General features: G+C 38.0%; 1 protein-coding gene across 4 annotated transcripts in view; it reads right to left on the bottom strand.

The window, feature by feature from the left end:
• epha3 (eph receptor A3) overlaps positions 1–21084 on the bottom strand; it is a 144281-nt gene that overhangs the window by 52411 nt on the left and 70786 nt on the right. For all 4 annotated transcript variants that reach the window (XM_058082512.2, XM_058082511.2, XM_058082513.2 and 1 more), the window contains exons 4-6: positions 20031–20186; positions 13444–13803; positions 3651–3775 (exon numbers count right to left, since the gene is read on the bottom strand). In XM_058082512.2, the coding sequence (XP_057938495.2) occupies positions 3651–3775; positions 13444–13803; positions 20031–20186 (641 nt within the window). The remainder of the gene's footprint in view (positions 1–3650; positions 3776–13443; positions 13804–20030; positions 20187–21084) is intronic.

Below are 21084 nucleotides of genomic sequence, written 5' to 3'. Positions count from 1 at the left end.
CACTGTTTTTGAAAGATGTTTTTCATGAACGACAAAGAAATAAACAATAATTCACATTTGAAAAGCATGCCTAAACAATACAGTAGGTGAGAAAAAGAAAGATGGAGTGTGAAAAGTGAAAGACAAATGAAGAAGAAACTCAGGCTATGATCACACTGCAGCATAGGTATTTGTTTTGTTAAAATCTGATTCTTTCCTGTAGTCGTTCACATCAAAAGGAGCCAGTTGAGGGGGCTCGGACATCTTGTCTGAATGCCTCCTGGACGCTTCCCCAGTGAGTTCCCCAGCCGGGAGGAGACACACCGAGGACACACTGGAGGAATTATGTCTGGCCTGGGAACGGCTCAGTGTCCCCCCCAGTGGAACCGAGAGATATTTCCCTATTGAGACTCCTGCCCCTGCGACTGGGATCCGGATAAGCGTTCGAGATTTCGAGTCAGTTTGTGGTCTCCTTGGTGCATTTGTGACATTGTCAAGGATTCTGTCCAACCGGAGTCAATGGTTTCTTAACCAGATTATTTTGCATATGAGTTTAAGAAGAGAGATGGCAAAACTTTTGGGAATTGTGGTCGATTTTCATTCCTCCCCTCACTGATTGTCACAAACTTTGGGTGCTGACCGACAAGATGGCGCTTACAAGTTGCCAAAATGAATTCTGAAGTACTCTCATTTGGGAGAAACTTATAGTAAATTTGCTGCTACTGTACATTGAGAGGACCCAGATGAGATGGCTCAAGCATCTAGTCAGGATTCCTCCCTCGGGAAGTGTTCGAGTCACGTCCGACCGGTGGGAGGCCTTAAGGAAGACCAAGGACACGTTGGAGAGACTATGTGTTTCAACTGGCCTGGGAATCCCTTGAAAAAAGGGGGAGGGAAGTCTGGGTTTGCCTGCAAAGGCCAGTGCCCCAGCAACCTGACATTTGGTAAATGGAAGAAAATTACTAAATGGACAGTGGTGACAAAATTAGGTGAGAATGTTGGATAAGAAATGAAGATATCCTTGGATAACATTAGGGAATTTTCAGAAACACAAGAATCTTTTTAAGACTGATTCGTGATTTATATTAAGATATCACATTTACAGTAAAGTCTCGTTATATCGATATCGGTTATATCGATAGTACTGCTTATTACGATACTATTTTCATTTCCTGGCAAATTTCTAGTCTTTTATGATATAATTAGTTCCGGTTAGTACGATACCCGGTTATTATGATAATCCGGTTACTACGATGCCCTTTTCATCTCCCGCCAGCCAATTTGGTCTGCTTATATCGATACAAAAGCAGCTTAAAGCTGAATCAATATTTGCTCAAGGATTTCAATACCACCATTAACGAAATCTGTAAACGGCGTATTGTTTGATTTTCGCCCAACACCGTTTCGGCTTTTCCACCGACGGACGGTAATTAGAGGATTACAGGTAATTAATATGAGGTAAGTATTAAACAATCTTTTGAAGTAAAGGAGTAAATATTTGTATAATTTAGAGGGAAGATTCAGTGAATAGACTTAGTGTTTTCAGATGTGTTCAATAATCTTGGCACTAGCTTTACTGATAAATGTTGAAAAAAAATGTGACCCATCTGTATATGAATGCAATCATTTTTTGCAACAATGTTTATGGTTTTGTCTGCTGAAGCGTGAGGATTTTGCATTGGTTGAATTTTAGAAAAGAAATAGTCATTAAAAAAGTGTAAAGACGTTTTTATTTAATGCATAAGTTTATTTTTCACTTCACTACAGTACAAAAGCATGCTAGATACGCAATCCATGAACTCAAGGAGAAAATTACATGCCATATCAAAGATCCCCCATTTATCGCCCACTTTTAATGCAGTTTGGCGCAGGATCGGATATATCAATAATCCGGTTATATCGATATTTTTTCCGACTCCCGAGAATATCGATATAACGAGACTTTACTGTACCCTCCATCTTCATAACGAGGGTATAAACCCAAAAGGCTTTCCGATAAGTTGTTTCTCACAGCTCCTTCAACTTCTATTTTTAGCACTGATGTTTCAGAATCATCGGAGGACCCTTGTCAAATCCAACCAATTCTGCCCATGCAGTTTTAATCGTTTCAACTATTTACATATTTCATGTTGTTTATTGTATGTTACCTTGTCAAAATAGATAAAAGGGTGTGAATATTTGTCATTCGCATATCAAACGGATATCCTCTAATGTTCTCAGCGCTGCTGAGAAGTAGTTATACATAATTCCTGATTCATATTTAAGTCATTTTGTCTCTCTCGGGTTCACATCCCGACAATGATATTTATGACAAACAGTGTATGGCAACACAATTCCCAATCTTGGTGGATATGCCAGTTCAAATTGAACTCGAGGAAATTGAAGCTCAGTTCACCAAACAACAATGTTCCAGAATAGTTGACTTATGAAGTTGTACTGTAAAGTTGAACAATACAGATAAAAAACTGAAACGTATGAAAAGTGAAGCAATTTTTCCCATATGATATAATGTACTGGTAAATCAAATCAATCATCAAAAATACATTTTATGGAGAATAAATGTCATTGTACATGCAGAAAACAATGTAAAATCATAATAAATGACAAATGGATGGACGTTATTGTTGATGCGGACTTCCTGTACATCCTGGCACTTGGAAGTTATTTTATAGTAATACTCATTTTATAGTTATACTATAGTTAATAAAACTTAATGGACAGTGATTCGGGTGCCTAGGGTACTTTTTGGGGGGACTTGACTTTATGAAAAAATTTTTAGCAAAATCTTTGACGGAAAACATCACGCAAGAACTGGGAAGTACGAAAGGTTTGACCGCCTGTTGTAAAAACAGTCAAAGCCTTCAAACTACAGTGCCTATGTCCTGCATTTATCTACTGTATACATTATACACAATACGTTGAGGCCCCCGCCTTGATATGAAAGTTTAATGTTAGTGCGGCCCGCGCAAGTTTGATACGGATGCTGTATGGTATCATGTACCCAGAAAAAATTATTACGTTTGATTAATGTTCATGTTAAAGGTTAAATAACTGTTAATAGTTATCCTCCCTATCCGTGTGGAAGTGGTAAGTTTTTGGCTATTTAAGTTTAAAGGAAATAACTTGAAGGCTACCGTTTAGGTTGCTAGCTCTCTAGTTTGCGAGTTAGCATGTGTCTCAAGACACTGCAGTTGCGCAATATGTTGTAAATAAAAAGAGTATAAATGTGACTATAGTCGTGTTTTGTCATGTCTACAGGGCTCTAATAATGCTTTGTTCATTTTAATCTGAAAAAAATAATTTGTCTACCCACCAACTATATGTGGTTTCTTAAGTTTTTATTAATTGCCGTTTTATTGTTATTATTATATTTATTTATTACTGATTGATTTTCTTTATTCTTGATTTGTTTATTTATTTTTCATCTTATTTTGTGCAGAAAAATAAAAATTAAGATATCTGAGAACAGTGGAATGTTTTATCAGAGCTTTCCTTGTAGAAAATCAAACCCAAAGCAAAGTTATTCATTTTTCTGTTTTTAATAAATGCGTTTTTTTTTTGGAAAACCTGATGCAGCCCAGTCTCGCCCAGACCCTAGCCCCAGTGGCCACCAAGTAAATTGAGTTTGAGACCCCTGATCTAGAGTGTAAACCCATCTTGTCAGTACCAACCTTTTCGTAGTATTTGATCTCGTAGTCGAGGATAATGCCATTGGGTCTCTCTGGCTCCAGCCAAGACAAGGAAACACTATTTCGTGATGTCTTCTCCTTTTTGATGACTATTACCGGAGAGGGAGCTGCGGTAGAAACAGAACAGGAGAAAAGCAGAGAATGTGAGACAGTGAGTTCTTCTATAAAGAGGTTCAGTGGAAGTTCAGTTGCCGGTGTTGCATCCTGACAATTGTCTATGGTTCCTGTTAGCCTAATTCAGTTTTCTGCCCAGTGGGGCCCACATTAAAGGACACAGTCCCGGATTTGTGGGTTGGATAAAGATGACTTACACAAAGTTGCAAATGCAAACAACACACACACACTCATTCCCAAAGACGGCGTTCTCATGCAGAGACAGAGACGTACACAAGGGAGGAGAGTGCTTAGATCTCGTATTTCAGTCTAACCAGTGGATATAACTAACATAACCAACCTAAACGGATACATGTTTCCTCCAATCCCCTGATATGGGACACAAGCGTACTTCCTGTGTACCCTGTTTTGTTTCGCTCTACTTGGGTTTAGAGTAACAAACACACTGAAGCAGGGGTCTCAAACATGCGGCCCGCGGGCCAAATGTGGCCCGCAGGACACTAGTTTGAGGCCCCCGCCTTGATATGAAAGTTTAATGTTAGTGCGGCCCGCGCAAGTTTGATATTGATTGCTGTATGGTATCATGTACCCAGAAAAAATTATTACTTTGATTAATGTTCATGTTAAAGGTTAAATAACTGTTAATAGTTATCCTCCCTATCCATGTGGAAGTGGTAAGTTTTTGGCTATTTAAGTTTAAAGGAAATAACTTGAAGGCTACCGTTTAGGTCGCTAGCTCTCTAGTTTGCGAGTTAGCATGTGTCTCAAGACCCTGCAGTTGCGCAATATGTTGTAAATAATAAGAGTATAAATGTGACTATAGTCGTGTTTTGTCATGTCTACAGTGCTCTAATAATGCTTTGTTCATTTTAATCTGAAAACAATTATTTGTCTACTCACCAACTATATGTGGTTTCTTAAGTTTTTATTATTTGCCGTTTTATTATTATTATATTTATTTATTTATTACTGATTGATTGATTTTCTTTATTCTTGATTTGTTTATTTATTTTTCAGCTTATTTTGTGTAGAAAAATAAAAAGTAAGATATTTGACAACAGTGGAATGTTTTATCAGAGCTTTTATTGTAGAAAATTGGAACCAAAGCAAAGTTTTTAATTTTTTTTTGTTTTTAATAAATCTTTTTTTGGAAAACCTGATGCGGCCCAGTCTCACCCAGACCCGAGCTCCAGTGGCCCCCAAGTAAATTGAGTTTGAGGCCCCTGGTTTAGAGTAACAAACACACTAAAGAGTCTTGGTTGGGTTGGAGAAAAAATTGTGTTTAGTTAAAAAATTCCATGCATCCTTCTGGCAACAAGACGCTTGAAATTCATATTTAGACATGGACGATAAAAACAAATAAACGTTAACTCATACACCTTACTTCTTTTTGCAATTAATTATGTCTCCCAAGTAGAAATGTGCCAAGGAAAAGAAAAGCCATCACCACTTTCAGTCTTAAACAAAACCCACATTCAGGATGAAGGCTATCCTTAAACATGTTAAAGGATCAGCTCCTATGAAAGTGACAGTGATAACTAAGCAGCGCAGTGGTCTTGTTTTTGGCTGGGAAACCACAGGGATGTAGGCAAGGAATTGTTCTTTTTTTTTATTAAAATAAATGATAATGATGAATGAATTTCTGCAAATTACAATTCCTTATTTATGAACGGATTATTATTGTAGTTTGAGGATATTAACCTGTTTACAACCTTGTTTTTAAACATAACTAGAGCCTTCTAGACATGAAATAATACCCATATAATCACATTGAATTCTTATTACTCAATGTAGTAGACATAAGTCTATCACGGCTGAGCCTATCCCAGCTGATTTCGGACCAGCCAATCGCAGGACTTTACAATATATTTATATTTATTATCTATTTTAATGCTTGAAAATGCTTAATTTAGGCCAAAATCATATACAATTTGCCTACATATGCATAGTTCATGACTAACAATAGGTTATAGTCGACTACAACCCGGAATGATTTATTAATTAATACATTTTTGGGGGAAAAGTGAAGAGCAAAGTGGCGGGAGATGACTGTAAATTCTATCAATTTGCAAAATTCATAAACTTGCTAAGGCAATAAACCAACAAACCAAAATGTAAACACATAAAATTACCACAAGAGGAAAAAATAATAATTATTGGGTTTTTTTGCAAATTTTATTTATTTTATCACTGTTGCATGAATTTGAAAGTCAATGTATCATCTTGTTTTTTGGTGTCCGCTATCAAAATACCTCAGGGGGTTCACATGGTCCCACTGTAGACCCATTTTTGGGTCCCACACCTCCCTTTTTTTTCAGTCTCTTTCTCTACACTCACTTTCTCATTTCCCTGGTTTTACTGCTCTCTAATTGCCAGGCAGCTGCGGGGCCTGCTCTGCATCTGAGGCATTGACTTTTAATTTTATTAGACCACAGGAAAAAACATGTTTGTCTTTGAAATGTTCAAGCTTTGGTTGATTGGGATTATAAAGCCAGTGTGTGTGTGTTTGTGGGCACGGGTGTGTGTTTTTGTCTTTCCATGCATATACGGTATACCCATGTGCATATCTGCAGGAAGTTTTATTCCCCTCTTTTTTTCTATAATGAATCCAGATGGAGAGAATCTGTTTCCATACCCCCTTACTCCTCTTCTCCTCCTTTCCCTCTGGTTCTGATAGCACGGTGACGCCATGCTTTATATTGGCAATAATGATTTAGTGTATCTGAGCAGCTTGGAGGCATCACCACTTTCTTTCTTCTCATCCACTTTTTGACACGTCTATTTTCACATCACTTCATTTGTTGTCGCTTGTTTTGTCTATAGTCTAACTGTAAAACTTCTATAGGACACAAAATCAATAATGGCTTACGAAGTGGGCCGTGCCACCATTAATAAATGATTTAAGGGGCACTTATGAGAATATGTCATACCTAAGGACCATTAACCAGGGAGCACGCTGTAAGTCAGTGACAATGTATGCCTAATACCTTCAAGTCATTACTGAAAGTAAATTAAAGAAGTCATTAAAAAATATTGAAAAAAATAATTAAAAGAGTATTCCACAATATAATTATCACATCATTATGTAGGAAAATCCAAATTGCTTAAATCACAAGTTTTTGTTCAATATAATATCAATATACTCTAAATGGATACAGCATTTGGTACATCTCCAAATTTCAGACTTTAAAGTCGGAGAAAGGTCGGATAAAGGTCGGGGAAATGTCGGAGAAAGGTGATAAATGTTCACATCTACACATTTATGCAGGTGCTATTGAGAACAGAGCTGCAACAATTAAATATTGATCAATGGTTAATTGATTACCCAATTAATCAGCAACTATATAATTAATTGGTGACTGTTATTTGACAAATATTTTTCATTATTTAACAATATTTTAACAGAATATTCAAGTGGCAACCTATTGTTTGTGTACTTATCAGTTAAAATCATCTATTTCTGAATAAAATGGTGGAAATTAAAAATGTATTTTTAAAAATCCGATTCATTGAATAATTAAAATAAATAATTGACAGATTAATCTGTTATTTAAATAATCATTAGTTACAGTTTTAATTGAGAATCTGTATTGTATTTCTCTGTACAAACCCCTTAGTTAAAGAAAGAAAATCCCACAATTCTCACTGAAATCACTTGAAACTTACGTAACAATGTAAGTAACAATAAATAAATAAAAAATTCAAAATCAGCCATCACTTTTGAATTGTTAATTAACATAATTATTTTTTAAAAACTAATTAATAAAACAGGCCTGGACAAAAATGATGGTGCCAATCCTCCCTCACTGATCAGGTGTATGCCTGTTATGTTTCTATTGGTGTATATAGCTAGCTTTTGTTATTTACATATATTTACATATATATTCTGGTTAGTACTAATTATATTTGGTTGCCATTTAAGTTGTTTGTTGTAGTTTTTCATTTAGAAGTCATTGGTTTTGTTCCTAATTTCTCAACATGTGAGTGCAGGCCAGAGGCTGATGCCTTGATTGGACTCTCCCAAGTGTCACCTGGAGGAGGGGGGGATTAACTGGGTGATAGTTCGGTAATCTAAGTTGTTATGTGTAATTGAGTGCTTAAATGTATACAGGAAGTGGAACTTCAGTGTGGGACTATTGGAAGACTTTTGTAACATAAAAGAAGGGTGTTATAAATGTAAATAGGGTACCTTTTAGATGTATTGCCTCACCCTCTCATTGGGGAATTATGGTTGGCCCTTCACGGGTAAAAGGGGCTGGGTGAATTGTTTGGGAGAAGCCTGTTGTGTGTGCAAGTCTCATTATTTGTTTTTTGTTACTAAATTTCAAGTGATTTCAGTGAGAATTGTGGGATTTTCGTTCTTTAACTGAGGGGTACCAACATTTTTGTCTATGTGTGTAAGTTGCTGGCACAAAAATATGAAACAAATTTAAAAATACCCGAAAAAAACTAATAACTATTGCACTGTTAGCATCAGTGTACGTGTTAATGCATTATCACAGCATGAGAAGCAAGAGGGCTTTATAGTCGAAATATGTGTACCCCAATGACGTGCATTGTTAGCTAGCTCACATGAACTTGTTTTCTCATGTTATAATGCACCGAAAATGAAAATAAATATGTGTTCATGTTTCACATAAAAATTGTGAATGACGGGCAAAATTCCAAAGTTGAAGTAAGATGCTGGTTGCTGGTTGTTGCCACAATAATTAATTAAGTTGAGTTTGGGATACAGTTCAGCACACAAATGAAATCATACAAAGCATATCATGTGCAACTATAATTATAAGATACTTGTGTGGATTGAGAAATGTGGTATTTTAGACAGCAGTGTTGTTTAATTATGACACTAATTATGTATGTCTGGCTTGGAGATTGTAGCTGCCGCGTCAGCCACTGACTAACTAAATACACATGCGTGATTTTCAGTCTATTTTAATTCATTTGTGAATATGATAATGTTAATTATACGATAATTACATGTATCTTCTTTAAAAAATGCTGACATTTGTTAAAAAGGTACGTTTTTATCGTATCCATATATTTAAATAAGAAGTTGTTTAGTGTTTTAGTTTGTTAGTTTCACAGTGTTTTTTCTTCGTCTCTTGTAAATTTAATGTTGCTATGAGCGCACTATGATAATACCACCATTATAAATACCATACATTATAAATCGTCACTAGGTTCGCGGGGGTATGCTGGAGCCTATCCCAGCTGACTTTGGTACACCCTGGGCTAATAATAATACAATAAAATATATAAATAAATGTCAAAAAAAAAAAATATATATATATATAGGCGGCACGGCGGTCGAGTGGTTAGCGCGCAGACCTCACAGCTCGGAGACCAGGGTTAAATTCCACCCTCGGCCATCTGTGTGGAGTTTGCATGTTCTCCCCGTGCATGCGTGGGTTTTCTCCGGGTACTCCGGTTTCCTCCCACATTCCAAAAACATGCTAGGTTAATTGGCGACTCCAAATTGTCCATAGGTATGAATGTGAGTGTGAATGGTTGTTTGTCTATATGTGCCCTGTGATTGGCTGGCCACCAGTCCAGGGTGTACCCCACCTCTCGCCCGAAGACAGCTGGGATAGGCTCCAGCACCCCCGCGACCCTCGTGAGGAAAAGCAGTAGAAAATGAATTTTTTTTTTTTTTTCATTTTTTTTCCGGATATTCCAGCATACATTTCATTGTGCCTTGGTTTTCCCCTTCCATTGCGGTTCAGAGGGTTACTATTGGAGCAAAACTGCTCTAAATACAGATCACAGGTACATGTTGTCAACACAGGGATGACCATGAGTTGGAGGGCAAAAAGATGAGAGGAGGAAATCTATCTGACAGCACCTTGACAGCACCGCCTGGACACACTGCTACCACCTAGGGAAATATTTAATCCATCTTTTAACAGCTTGGCATCTCTATGTGAGAGTAGATCAGGTAGGTGCTGCCGCGGCCGACATATTTAATCCTTGTAAACTCCCAGGGCCAACGGAGAGTGTGCAGCTGGAGGCGGAGATATACTTTAGGTTGAGAGACAAGTGTGCATAAGTGGGGGTGTCGTCATAGTGAAGTGTGCGTTGTTGTCTTTGAGCTTCAAAGCATCTTTGTGCCATGATCAGTAATGTGCAAAACAATCACTCAAACTTTAAATATTCTGAAATAACTCTCAGACTATTTGCATCCAGTTTATAATGTTTACCATAAATATACAGTAAAGCTTTCTCAACCACGCAATCAAAAAATGTGTTGCAGTAAATCTCCATGGCCCTTTCTTCAAGTCCACACATACATAAGTGAACAAACATACAAAAACAACTATATGTGCCACTAATCCTTGTCCTGTCATTTAAAACGGGTCTGGTTTTTATCATATATAATATAGTACAGCTGGAGCTGTGCCGTGTAATTACAGCGAGCATTCTTACAAATGTTTTGGAACTTTAACTTCACACGATGTGACTGCTGCCACACGATTGTATGGACCGTAATCATCCCATGTGTTTGCCTTATATAGGGTTTTGTTATAGCTTCAACCCCCCGCAGTTGGGTTGATCTGTCTACACCAGGGGTCTCAAACATGCGGCCCGCGGGCCAAATGTGGCCCGCAGGACACTAGTTTGAGGCCCCCGCCTTGATATGAAAGTTTAATGTTAGTGCGGCCCGCGCAGGTTTGATATGGATGCTGTATGGTATCATGTACCCAGAAAAAATTATTACGTTTGATTAATGTTCATGTTAAAGGTTAAATAACTGTTAATAGTTATCCTCCCTATCCGTGTGGAAGTGGTAAGTTTTTGGCTATTTAAGTTAAGGAAATAACTTGAAGGCTACCGTTTAGGTCGCTAGCTCTCTAGTTTGCGAGTTAGCATGTGTCTCAAGACCCTGCAGTTGTGCAATATGTTGTAAATAAAAAAAAGTATAAATGTGACTATAGTCGTGTTTTGTCATGTCTACAGGGCTCTAATAATGCTTTGTTCATTTTAATCTGGAAAAAAATAATTTGTCTACCCACCAACTATATGTGGTTTCTTAAGTTTTTATTATTTGACGTTTTATTATTATTATTATATTTATTTATTTACTACTGATTGATTGGTTTCATGTTTTTGGATTCTGGGAGGAAACCGGAGTAATCTTAATATTCATAAGATATTACTATGATTCTATTGTTGTGGATCAGTTTAGGGATGTCCCTTTTCTGTGGCCCAGTGGAGAGTGTAACGTTCCTCACATATTCCCTGGAAGAATTGACTCCAACAGAAATACGGGAAAAAAATCTCACTCCAGATACAGACGACACTGAATAAGAAAAAAACTCAGAAGACAGCCAAGAACAAAATAGTGTAAAAGTATTGTAGAATTCACTTTTAAAGTGCTTAAACTCGGAATTTTTACACCTAGAACGTCCAAGCACCACATCTTGTTGCCGGCTTGTTCTTCCGAGCGCTGTTTCATGTGTTTTAAAAAATGGATGTCAGTTTCCTCAGCCCATTGTTATCCTAAAATTACTTGTAAAAAGGATGACATTTTCATTTCTGACATATCAGGTTCCTACAGGCTCACTGAATATAATAGTGTTTACTGTGCTCTAGTAAATATCAAGGGCATATAGTAACTGTAGTGCAGGGACATTAAATGTAAGGTTAGATCATTAAATAAGAAGGAAAGGGTGCTGATAATACGCTGCAGTTTGTTTTCTTTGTGCATCTGCCACAAGTTATCACTTCAAATGTCATCCGGGGTCGTGCCGTATCCAGAAGGGTTGAGTCGAGACGGCGTTCAAGCCCTCACGCTATGTGCTCGATAGCGTGCAGTTTGTTAAGGCTCCTTTGTGTCTCGTGCCTCCTTGCCTTCTCCCTCCTATGTCCTGCCGCGTGTGACCTAGATATCTATCCTAGTGTGTCATCTGGAAGTAAAAGACAGTTGCTGGAGGAAGTATACGTATGAAGAAGTGTATACTTTTTGACACCTGTGGTATTTAAAAAAAAAAAAAGGCTTGATGCACAGTAGTCATCTTCAGGACGATTTAGGACGTATCTCGGTATTAAAGTCATGGTTCTGTTAATTTTCGGTACCTTTGAGGGTAGAAAATCCATACCATAAAAGTACAGAGCCAAAGAAATAAAATTGTTGAATAATTCTGCATCTCAGGCGGCACGGCGGTCGAGTGGTTAGCGCGCAGACCTCGCAGCTCTGTGAAAAAAGTGTAATAATATTGTATTTTAATGCATCTTTTACTCTTACTGTTTTTATTCAACTCTATTTTTATTTATTTTTCTCTACTGTAAAGCGTCTTTGAGTGCTCTGAAAAGCGCTATACAAATAAAATTTATTATTATTATTATAATGTAGACTAGGCTGCACGGTAGACGAGTGGTTAGTGCGCAGGCCTCACAGCTAGGAGACCAGGGTTCAATTCCACCCTCTGTGTGGAGTTTGCATGTTCTCCCCATGCATGCGTGGGTTTTTTCCGGGTACTCCGGTTTCCTCCCACATTCCAAAAACATGCTAGGTTAATTGGTGACTCCAAATTGTCCATAGGTATGAATGTGAGTGTGAATGGTTGTTTGTCTATATGTGCTCTGTGATTGGCTGGCGACCAGTCCAGGGTGTACCCCACCTCTCGCCCGAAGACAGCTGGGATAGGCTCCAGCACCCCCCGGTTGTCAGGGTGCGTTCTTCTTCGTGGTGTTTTTCTTCTTCTGTTGTTTATTGGCGGTTGGCAAGCAGCTTTCGTGTGCATTACCGCCATCTGTGAAACAGAATCTAAACCCTTCTATACTTTATTCGCAAGCGCAGTTTTATTAAAAAAGAAAATCTATATCTATATAAAACATATCCCGAGTTTAATTATAAAATATTAGCAAGATTGAATTTGATCTTTTCCTGTTTAAATTGATCCCGGGTGCGTTCTTTCTGGGCATGCTCAGATATGACGTAACACGCAGATCCAGACATTCTTCACTTTTAAAAATGGAGGCCAGCAATCGGCACTGGACTAAGCAAAGTTTGTTTTTGATTCAAACTAAATTTCAAGACTGGACAGACGAAAAAGTGGCAATACGGAGTTATTCCAACAAGTGGAAGGAAAACTCAAGGAAGTCGGTATCACGTGATCTTGATGTTTACATTTTAATGGGCATGCCCTATTGACTATTCTGGTTGATTTTCACAACGCATGTAGACAAGAGATTGGAATATTCCTTTCTATGGATACCATTGTTTCCCGAAAGGTCATTTGGAAAGAGAAAAACTGGTCATGTAAAAACATGGCTACTGTGGAGTGTCTGTGGTGTAAAGACTGGCAGAGCAATGTAATATTGGTCCGTGTGGAAACACCTACCTTGTTCCTCCGATAGACTTATTGATGCACGTGTGAGGTCGTGGTGACATTTTGTAACATTTTTGGTTAGTGGTGTGTAAACAAGATTTTTCCAATGTAAAAAAAACGTGCCGTGGCTCAAAAAAGGTTGAAAATCACTGCCTTACGTAAGACGCCAAAGTCTACGATATTTCAGTACACAAAAACCGAATCTGCATTTTAAGAGGGACAAAGCAACAGAGACAATTTTGGCATGCTTGTGAAATATACGCCTCAGCACATGCTGTGGGAATAGAATATTCTCCGGTTATTATCTACCATCTGCTGTAACATCTTACCGGCTTGATTGGTGGTGATGGTGACAGCGGCATACTGCCTCATCTTGGGCGCCAGCGCCGAGACGCCGTTCTGTGCCTCAATCTCGAACGTATAGTTGGTGTGAGCTAGCAGATCTCCCACGGTCACCGTGGTGTTTTGTAGGCCCGTAGCTCTTGGAAGAAAACGTACATTGCTTCGGCAGGGTTCACAACGCGGGCTGCCACCATTGCTTCCGTTTGCATCTCCGGCACGACATCGTTTGCAGAGGACGGTGAAGGTGATGTCCCTGCGGCCGCCTGTGTCCTCTGGCCAGCTCCAGTCTAGGATAACGGAGGTCTCGTTGATGGAGGAGATAACGTTACGAGGAGCTGAGGGAGGGCCTGGTGGTCAGAGAGGAGAAGGACATTTGAATGAGGTGAGAAGAAAAAGGACGTTATTGGAAAGAAGCAAAAGTGGAAAAAAGGTGAAGTCATGAGATGCGGAAAAAAGGGGAAAAGTGCAGAGAAAATGACATTTAATGGCAAATGGCAAATCCACTCACGGCCTATTTTATTGCTGCGATGTAAGCCAATACATCAGCTATTCTACTTTTACAAGGCTTAAGATTTTACAGTTTTTGTTGGCAACAACAGAGAAGTAATAACCTTCCTCTAATGTTTATTCCCGGTGTCAAAGTAAATGGTGGTTTGTGAGTGTTAAATAAAAAAAAAAAGTCCTGACTTTTGTTTGTATGAAGATTTCCCCCCAAAAAACCTAAATGATGTCGTAAAGTATGGGACTATTACAGTTTTTCTCGATTTTTTACACACAATTTGTGACGCCTGAGACACAATGACCACAACATATAACCAATGCACCAACCCCATGAACCAAGTCTGCTAAACTATAACCACAATTCCTGCTTTAGGTAGACTAGAGACTACAGCTGCCTTATCTAGTCCTATGTATGTACCTCTACTTAGACTACAGCTGTCCTATCTAGTCCTATCCTGTTCTATCAACCCGAACAGTCTCTAGTCTACATCTACTTAGACTACAGCTGTCCTACCTTCATCTTCTCAGGGCGTTCAATCCATCACAACTGGACTGTCCGGGTTGATAGAACAGGATAGGACTAGATAGGACAGTTGTAGTCTAAGTATAGGTAGACTAGAGACTACAGCTGTCCTATCATTTGGACACAAAACGCCATTTTGAGAAGAATAAACAAAAAATCAATCAATAACAAAGCAAAAGACTAGTCCTATCCTGTTCTATCAACCCGTTCTATCACAACACGAATAGGACTAGATAGGACAGCTGTAGTCTCTAGTCTACCTATACTTAGACTACAACTGTCCTATCTAGTCCTATTCGTGTTGTGATAGAACGGGTTGAGAATATGAGGCATCCTTTCAGAAAATGTGTTTAAACAATCGGGAAAAACTGTAAAGAAATAATAATAATTATAATAAACAAAAAATCTATCAATAACAAAGCAAAAGACTAGTCCTATCCTGTTCTATCACAACACGAATAGGACTAGATAGGACAGCTGTAGTCTCTAGTCTACCTATACATAGACTACAACTGTCGTGTTCTATCGCAACATGAATAGGACTAGATAGGACAGTTGTAGTCTAAGTATAGGTAGACTAGAGACTACAGCTGTCCTATCTAGTCCTATTCGGGTTGAGAATATGAGAATATGAGGCATCCTTTCAAAAAATGTGTTTAAACAATCGGGAAAAACTGTAAAGAAATAATAATAATTATAATAAACAAAAAATCAATCAATAACAAAGCAAAAGACTAGTCATATCCTGTTCTATCAACCCGTTCTATCACAACACGAATAGGACTAGATAGGACAGTTGTAGTCTAAGTATAGGTAGACTAGAGACTATCAACCCGTTCTATCACAACACGAATAGGACTAGATAGGACAGCTGTAGTCTAAGTATAGGTAGACTAGAGACTATCAACCCGTTCTATCACAACACGAATAGGACTAGATAGGACAGTTGTAGTCTAAGTATAGGTAGACTAGAGACTATCAACCCGTTCTATCACAACATGAATAGGACTAGATAGGACAGCTGTAGTCTAAGTATAGGTAGACTAGAGACTATCAACCCGTTCTATCACAACACGAATAGGACTAGATAGGACAGTTGTAGTCTAAGTATAGGTAGACTAGAGACTATCAACGCGTTCTATCACAACACAAATAGGACTAGATAGGACAGTTGTAGTCTAAGTATAGGTAGACTAGAGACTATCAACCCGTTCTATCACAACACGAATAGGACTAGATAGGACAGTTGTAGTCTAAGTATAGGTAGACTAGAGACTATCAACCCGTTCTATCACAACACGAATAGGACTAGATAGGACAGCTGTAGTCTAAGTATAGGTAGACTAGAGACTATCAACCCGTTCTATCACAACACGAATAGGACTAGATAGGACAGCTGTAGTCTAAGTATAGGTAGACTAGAGACTATCAACCCGTTCTATCACAACACAAATAGGACTAGATAGGACAGCTGTAGTCTAAGTATAGGTAGACTAGAGACTATCAACCCGTTCTATCACAACACGAATAGGACTAGATAGGACAGTTGTAGTCTAAGTATAGGTAGACTAGAGGCTATCAACCCGTTCTATCACAACACGAATAGGACTAGATAGGACAGCTGTAGTCTAAGTATAGGTAGACTAGAGACTATCAACCCGTTCTATCACAACACAAATAGGACTAGATAGGACAGTTGTAGTCTAAGTATAGGTAGACTAGAGACTACAGCTGTCCTATCTAGTCCTATTCGTGTTGTGATGAGGAGAATTGAGGGTTTTTCAAAAATGTGTGAGTGATTTTTTGATTTGTGTGTAGAGTTCAATCAATAATAAATCAATCAATAACAAAGCAAAAGACTAGTCCTATCCTGTTCTATCAACCCGTTCTATCACAACACGAATAGGACTAGATAGGACAGCTGTAGTCTAAGTATAGGTAGACTAGAGACTATCAACCCGTTCTATCACAACACGAATAGGACTAGATAGGACAGTTGTAGTCTAAGTATAGGTAGACTAGAGACTACAGCTGTCCTATCTAAGTAGTCTAAGTATAGGTAGACTAGAGACTACAGCTGTCCTATCTAGTCCTATTCGTGTTGTGAAAGAACGGGTTGATAGTCTCTAGTCTACCTATACTTAGACTACAGCTGTCCTATCTAGTCCTATTCGTGTTGTGATAGAACGGGTTGATAGAACAGGATAGGACTAGTCTTTTGCTTTGTTATTGATTGATTTATTATTGATTGAACTCTAGACACAAATCAAAAAATCACTCACACATTTTTGAAAAACCCTCAATTCTCCTGCAAAATGAAACTTCCAAAACAGTCTTCATTCTTCTCAAAATGGTGTTTTGTCTCCAAATGACGCACACAAACCACTATATGAACAAACATTTGTATGAACCAGTTGAACACTGATGTGCTCAGTGTAAAACACTGTTTTAGAATTGTTTTTTGGTTTTTTTGGTATTTTTTTTTACACAAAATTACACAGAAATATCTATTTTTATTTTTCACAGAAAAACAATCTATGAAGTGTTCATCACAGCCAACACAAAGTTCCACATACAGTGGTCTGCATCTAAATGTATATAGCTTCAGTTAAAATAATAATAATAATCATAAACAAAACATCAATCAATAACAAAGCAAAAGACTATGTCTTCCGTTTGGGTCAGGCCACTGCATCTCATCTACATCACATGCAAGGTTTTCTCTGGCCAATCATGGCGAATCCAGCCATGGAAAGCATCCGCTGGAATATCTCCACATGCATCTTCCATAGCTTGGAGAACGGGATTGTGTGTTTGTGGATTTCTGACCCTTTGCCCAGGCTCCCTCATTGTTAGACCGCTAATTGTAAAAATGGTGTTTACCCATGTGATGAGTCAGTGTGAATAATAGGAATATTAATTTGTCTATTTTGAGTGGCATTGTGTTCTATTTGAAAACAAGAAGTTTACTTCATGAAAATTGTGTGTAGTGTTTTGAAAAAAAAGTGTATTGTAGATCTGCAGTCTGAGTGTAAAGCAGGAATTGTGGTTATCGTTTAGCAGACTTGGTTCATGGGGTTGGTGCATTGGTTATATGTTGTGGTCATTGTGTCTCAGGCATCACAAATTGTGTGTAAACAATCGAGAAAAAACTGTATTATTTCCTTAACTGAAGCTGTATACATTTAGATACAGACCAATGCATGTGGAACTTTGTGTTGGCTGTGATGAATACTTTGTAGATTGTTTTTCTGTGAAAAATTAAAATATATATTTCTGTGTAATTTTGTGTTCTGAGTAAAAAAAAAAAAAAAAAACAATTCTAAAATATTTTGCAAGAAGTGTCACACTGAACACAAAAAGGCCCGAGTCATGATGAATATGATGTAATCACAGTGTTTTACACTAACTGGTTCATATAAATGTTTGTTCATATAGTGGTTTGCGTGCGTCATTTGGAGACAAAACACCATTTTGAGAAGAATGAAGACTGTTTTGGATGTAAAGTTTCATTTTGCAGGAGAATTTTCAGAAATGTGTGAGTGATTTTTTTATTTGTGTGTAGTTCTGAGAATATGAGGCATCCTTTCAGAAAATTTGTTTAAACAATCGAGAAAAAACTGTAAGACCAGAAAAGTTGGTGGATCCCAAACTTTTCTTTCTGGGTTTGACTTTTTTTTGGCTATGAAACTTTACACCCTTCTTTCTTTCCCAATAATATCTCTGTGGTCACACAAAATGTGATGATGCATGTCATATTTATCATTTTCTTGTTGATTCTGTGACTTTAGTTATGACACGGACATTTTTCATATTTCCTGGCCAACACTAAAGGACCACAAACCACACCTTCAACTGTTGAAATCCTTAATGACATTCCACATGGTTGCAAAATTGATCTTTTCTGTATCACTATGTGTGTCCCAAAAAGAGATGAGTCCTGTCCAGCTGACCAGATGGTGTTTAGGTAATAACAGCCTGTCATGACTGTTCTTCTAATTAGGATTCTGTCCATTACCGACTGCCTCCATTTGCATCTTATACTCTTCTCCTACAATTGGTGAAACATGATGAATGACTTTCTCCCTTCACACTTTGGTAATAAATTAATACGTAATCAGACATGAGGGAATGGGCTGATTTATAGTTTCACGTGGAATGGATTTTGGACGGCTCACGAGACGAATCTGCAATCAATTTGCATCAGAGGAACACAAACAGAATCATGTCAGGAGCAGAAAGGGTGAATAAGCAATCGTAGTGTTAGTGATCTGTGAATTCATTACTTAATTTGTGTACTGCCGTTAATTGATTTTAATATTCGTTCATTCATTTTCGAGAGGCGGGGTACACCCTGGACTGGTCGCCAGCCAATCACAGGGCACATATAGACAAACAACCATTCACACTCACATTCATACCTATGGACAATTTGGAGTCGCCAATTAACCTAGCATGTTTTTGGAATGTGGGAGGAAACCGGAGTACCCAGAGCATGCACGGGAAGAACAGACTAGATGTGAGGTCTGCGCGCTAACCACTAGACCGTGTGCCGCCCTGATTTTAATATGTTATGATAAATTATTGTTAAATTTCAATTCACACATTGAATGGTCAGAAGCTGCCAAGCTGTCAAGCCAACATCCAAGATCCAGAAATGTTTAAAAATCCTATTCCAAGATCCTGAGAAAGTTTTTGGACATCCTGAGAAAGTCTTCAAAGACTGATAGGTCCTCTTCTCATCTTATTTTTTGCAATAAACGTCAGCAGTAGAACTCAATAAACATTTAAAAAACTCTGGATCCCTCAAAATGTTTCTCAGGAAATCTCAAAATTTTCTCCAGATTTTGCAAACATTTCTCATTATCTCACAATACTTTCTTGTTTATCTTGCAGTAGCTTAACTCAAAAAGGTTTCTCCGGATCTCATAATAGTTTATGGGAATCTTGCAAAAGTTTAACATCATCTCGTAAAGGTTTCACTGGATCTCGCAATATTTCTGCAAAATCACTCAACTGTTTATCCAGATTTTGCATATGTTTCTTCAGATTTTGCAATAGGATATCTGGATCTCGCAAAGGTTTTAAAGGATCTCTCAAAATATTCTGCTGATCTCACAGTAGATCAATAATTGGCTCTGTGACACAGAAGCAGTGAAATGCAACAAAATACCAAAAAGGTTAAAAATATGTACAAAAAATGTGCACGTTGGCAGGTCTGAAATCGCATACGGTTTTACCAAGTCGAGATATATTTATAGTTTAATGTGTCTTTGTTTTCCAAAGTTTAATCCCATGCAATATAATTCAGAGTAAAATGCAGCTGGAAACATTTAGTGCATCATGGAACACTAAACCTCATTGACAGTCAAACTAATGGTGGGGATTATCAGCTCCTCAGGGCAGGGTGCAGACAGGTTTTATTGTATGTTTTATTGCAAACTGAAATATCCTCCCACACAACATTGCACGATTTCTCTTGCGAGACATCAAACAGAGGCAGCGTAATGAGATGATATCAAAATGATGTGCAAAAACATGCACACTTACGAGTACAGGCCATGGAAGCCGGGTCTCCTTCAGCGCGGAAGTAGTTCTTCTCGCATCCACAATGCAGTGATCCTTCATGATGAGCGTAGCTATGAGGCGGACACTTGGAACACTCCACATTTCCCAGCGTAGATTTGTAGAAGCCAGCTCTGCACACTGGGGAACGAGACGAAAGAGAGATATTCAGTGTCATGCTGAAACTGCACATCAGTAACCACCTAAGAGACACATTCTCCTCCACAGCAGTGGAAGCCATGGACCATTTGTGGTATTCAATACACACACACACACACACACACTCAGGCTCATCTGTTTAGACCACCTGATAATGTAATATGAACCTGTTAACTCCTTGTGAGGAATCAAACCATAATTCTCTGAACTGTCTCAGTTTATGATTGCTTTGTTGTTCAGAAGAGCAAAACTGCATGAATATATGCCAACATTGCCTACTCAGATTAATTCCCATGATTACTGAAAATCAGGGGTCTCAAACATGCGGCCCGCGGGCCAAATGTGGTCCGCAGGATACTAGTTTGAGGCCCCCACCTTGATATGAAAGTTTAATGTTAGTGCGGCCCGCGCAAGTTTGATATGGATGCTGTATGGTATCATGTACCCAGAAAAAAAATATTACGTTTGATTAATGTTCATGTTAAAGGTTAAATAACTGTTAATAGTTATCCTCCCTATCCGTGTGGAAGTGGTAAGTTTTTGGCTATTTAAGTTTAAAGGAAATAACTTGAAGGCTACCGTTTAGGTCGCTAGCTCTCTAGTTTGCGAGTTAGCATGTGTCTCAAGACCCTGCAGTTGCGCAATATGTTGTAAATAAAAAGAGTATAAATGTGACTATAGTCGTGTTTTGTCATGTCTACAGGGCTCTAATAATGCTTTGTTCATTTTAATCTGAAAAAAATAATTTGTCTACCCACCAACTATATGTGGTTTCTTAAGTTTTTATTATTTGCTGTTTTATTATTATTATATTTATTTATTACTGATTGATTGATTTTCTTTATTCTTGATCTTATTTGGTGTAGAAAATAAAAATGTA

The sequence above is a fragment of the Doryrhamphus excisus genome, linkage group LG12 (assembly GCF_037039965.1).
Source record: "Doryrhamphus excisus strain RoL-2023G ecotype Guam linkage group LG12, RoL_Dexc_Guam_v1.1, whole genome shotgun sequence".
Lineage (NCBI taxonomy): Eukaryota > Metazoa > Chordata > Actinopteri > Syngnathiformes > Syngnathidae > Doryrhamphus > Doryrhamphus excisus.
Note: the sequence above shows the minus strand (reverse complement) of the source record. Positions and strands in the feature narration are given on the sequence as shown.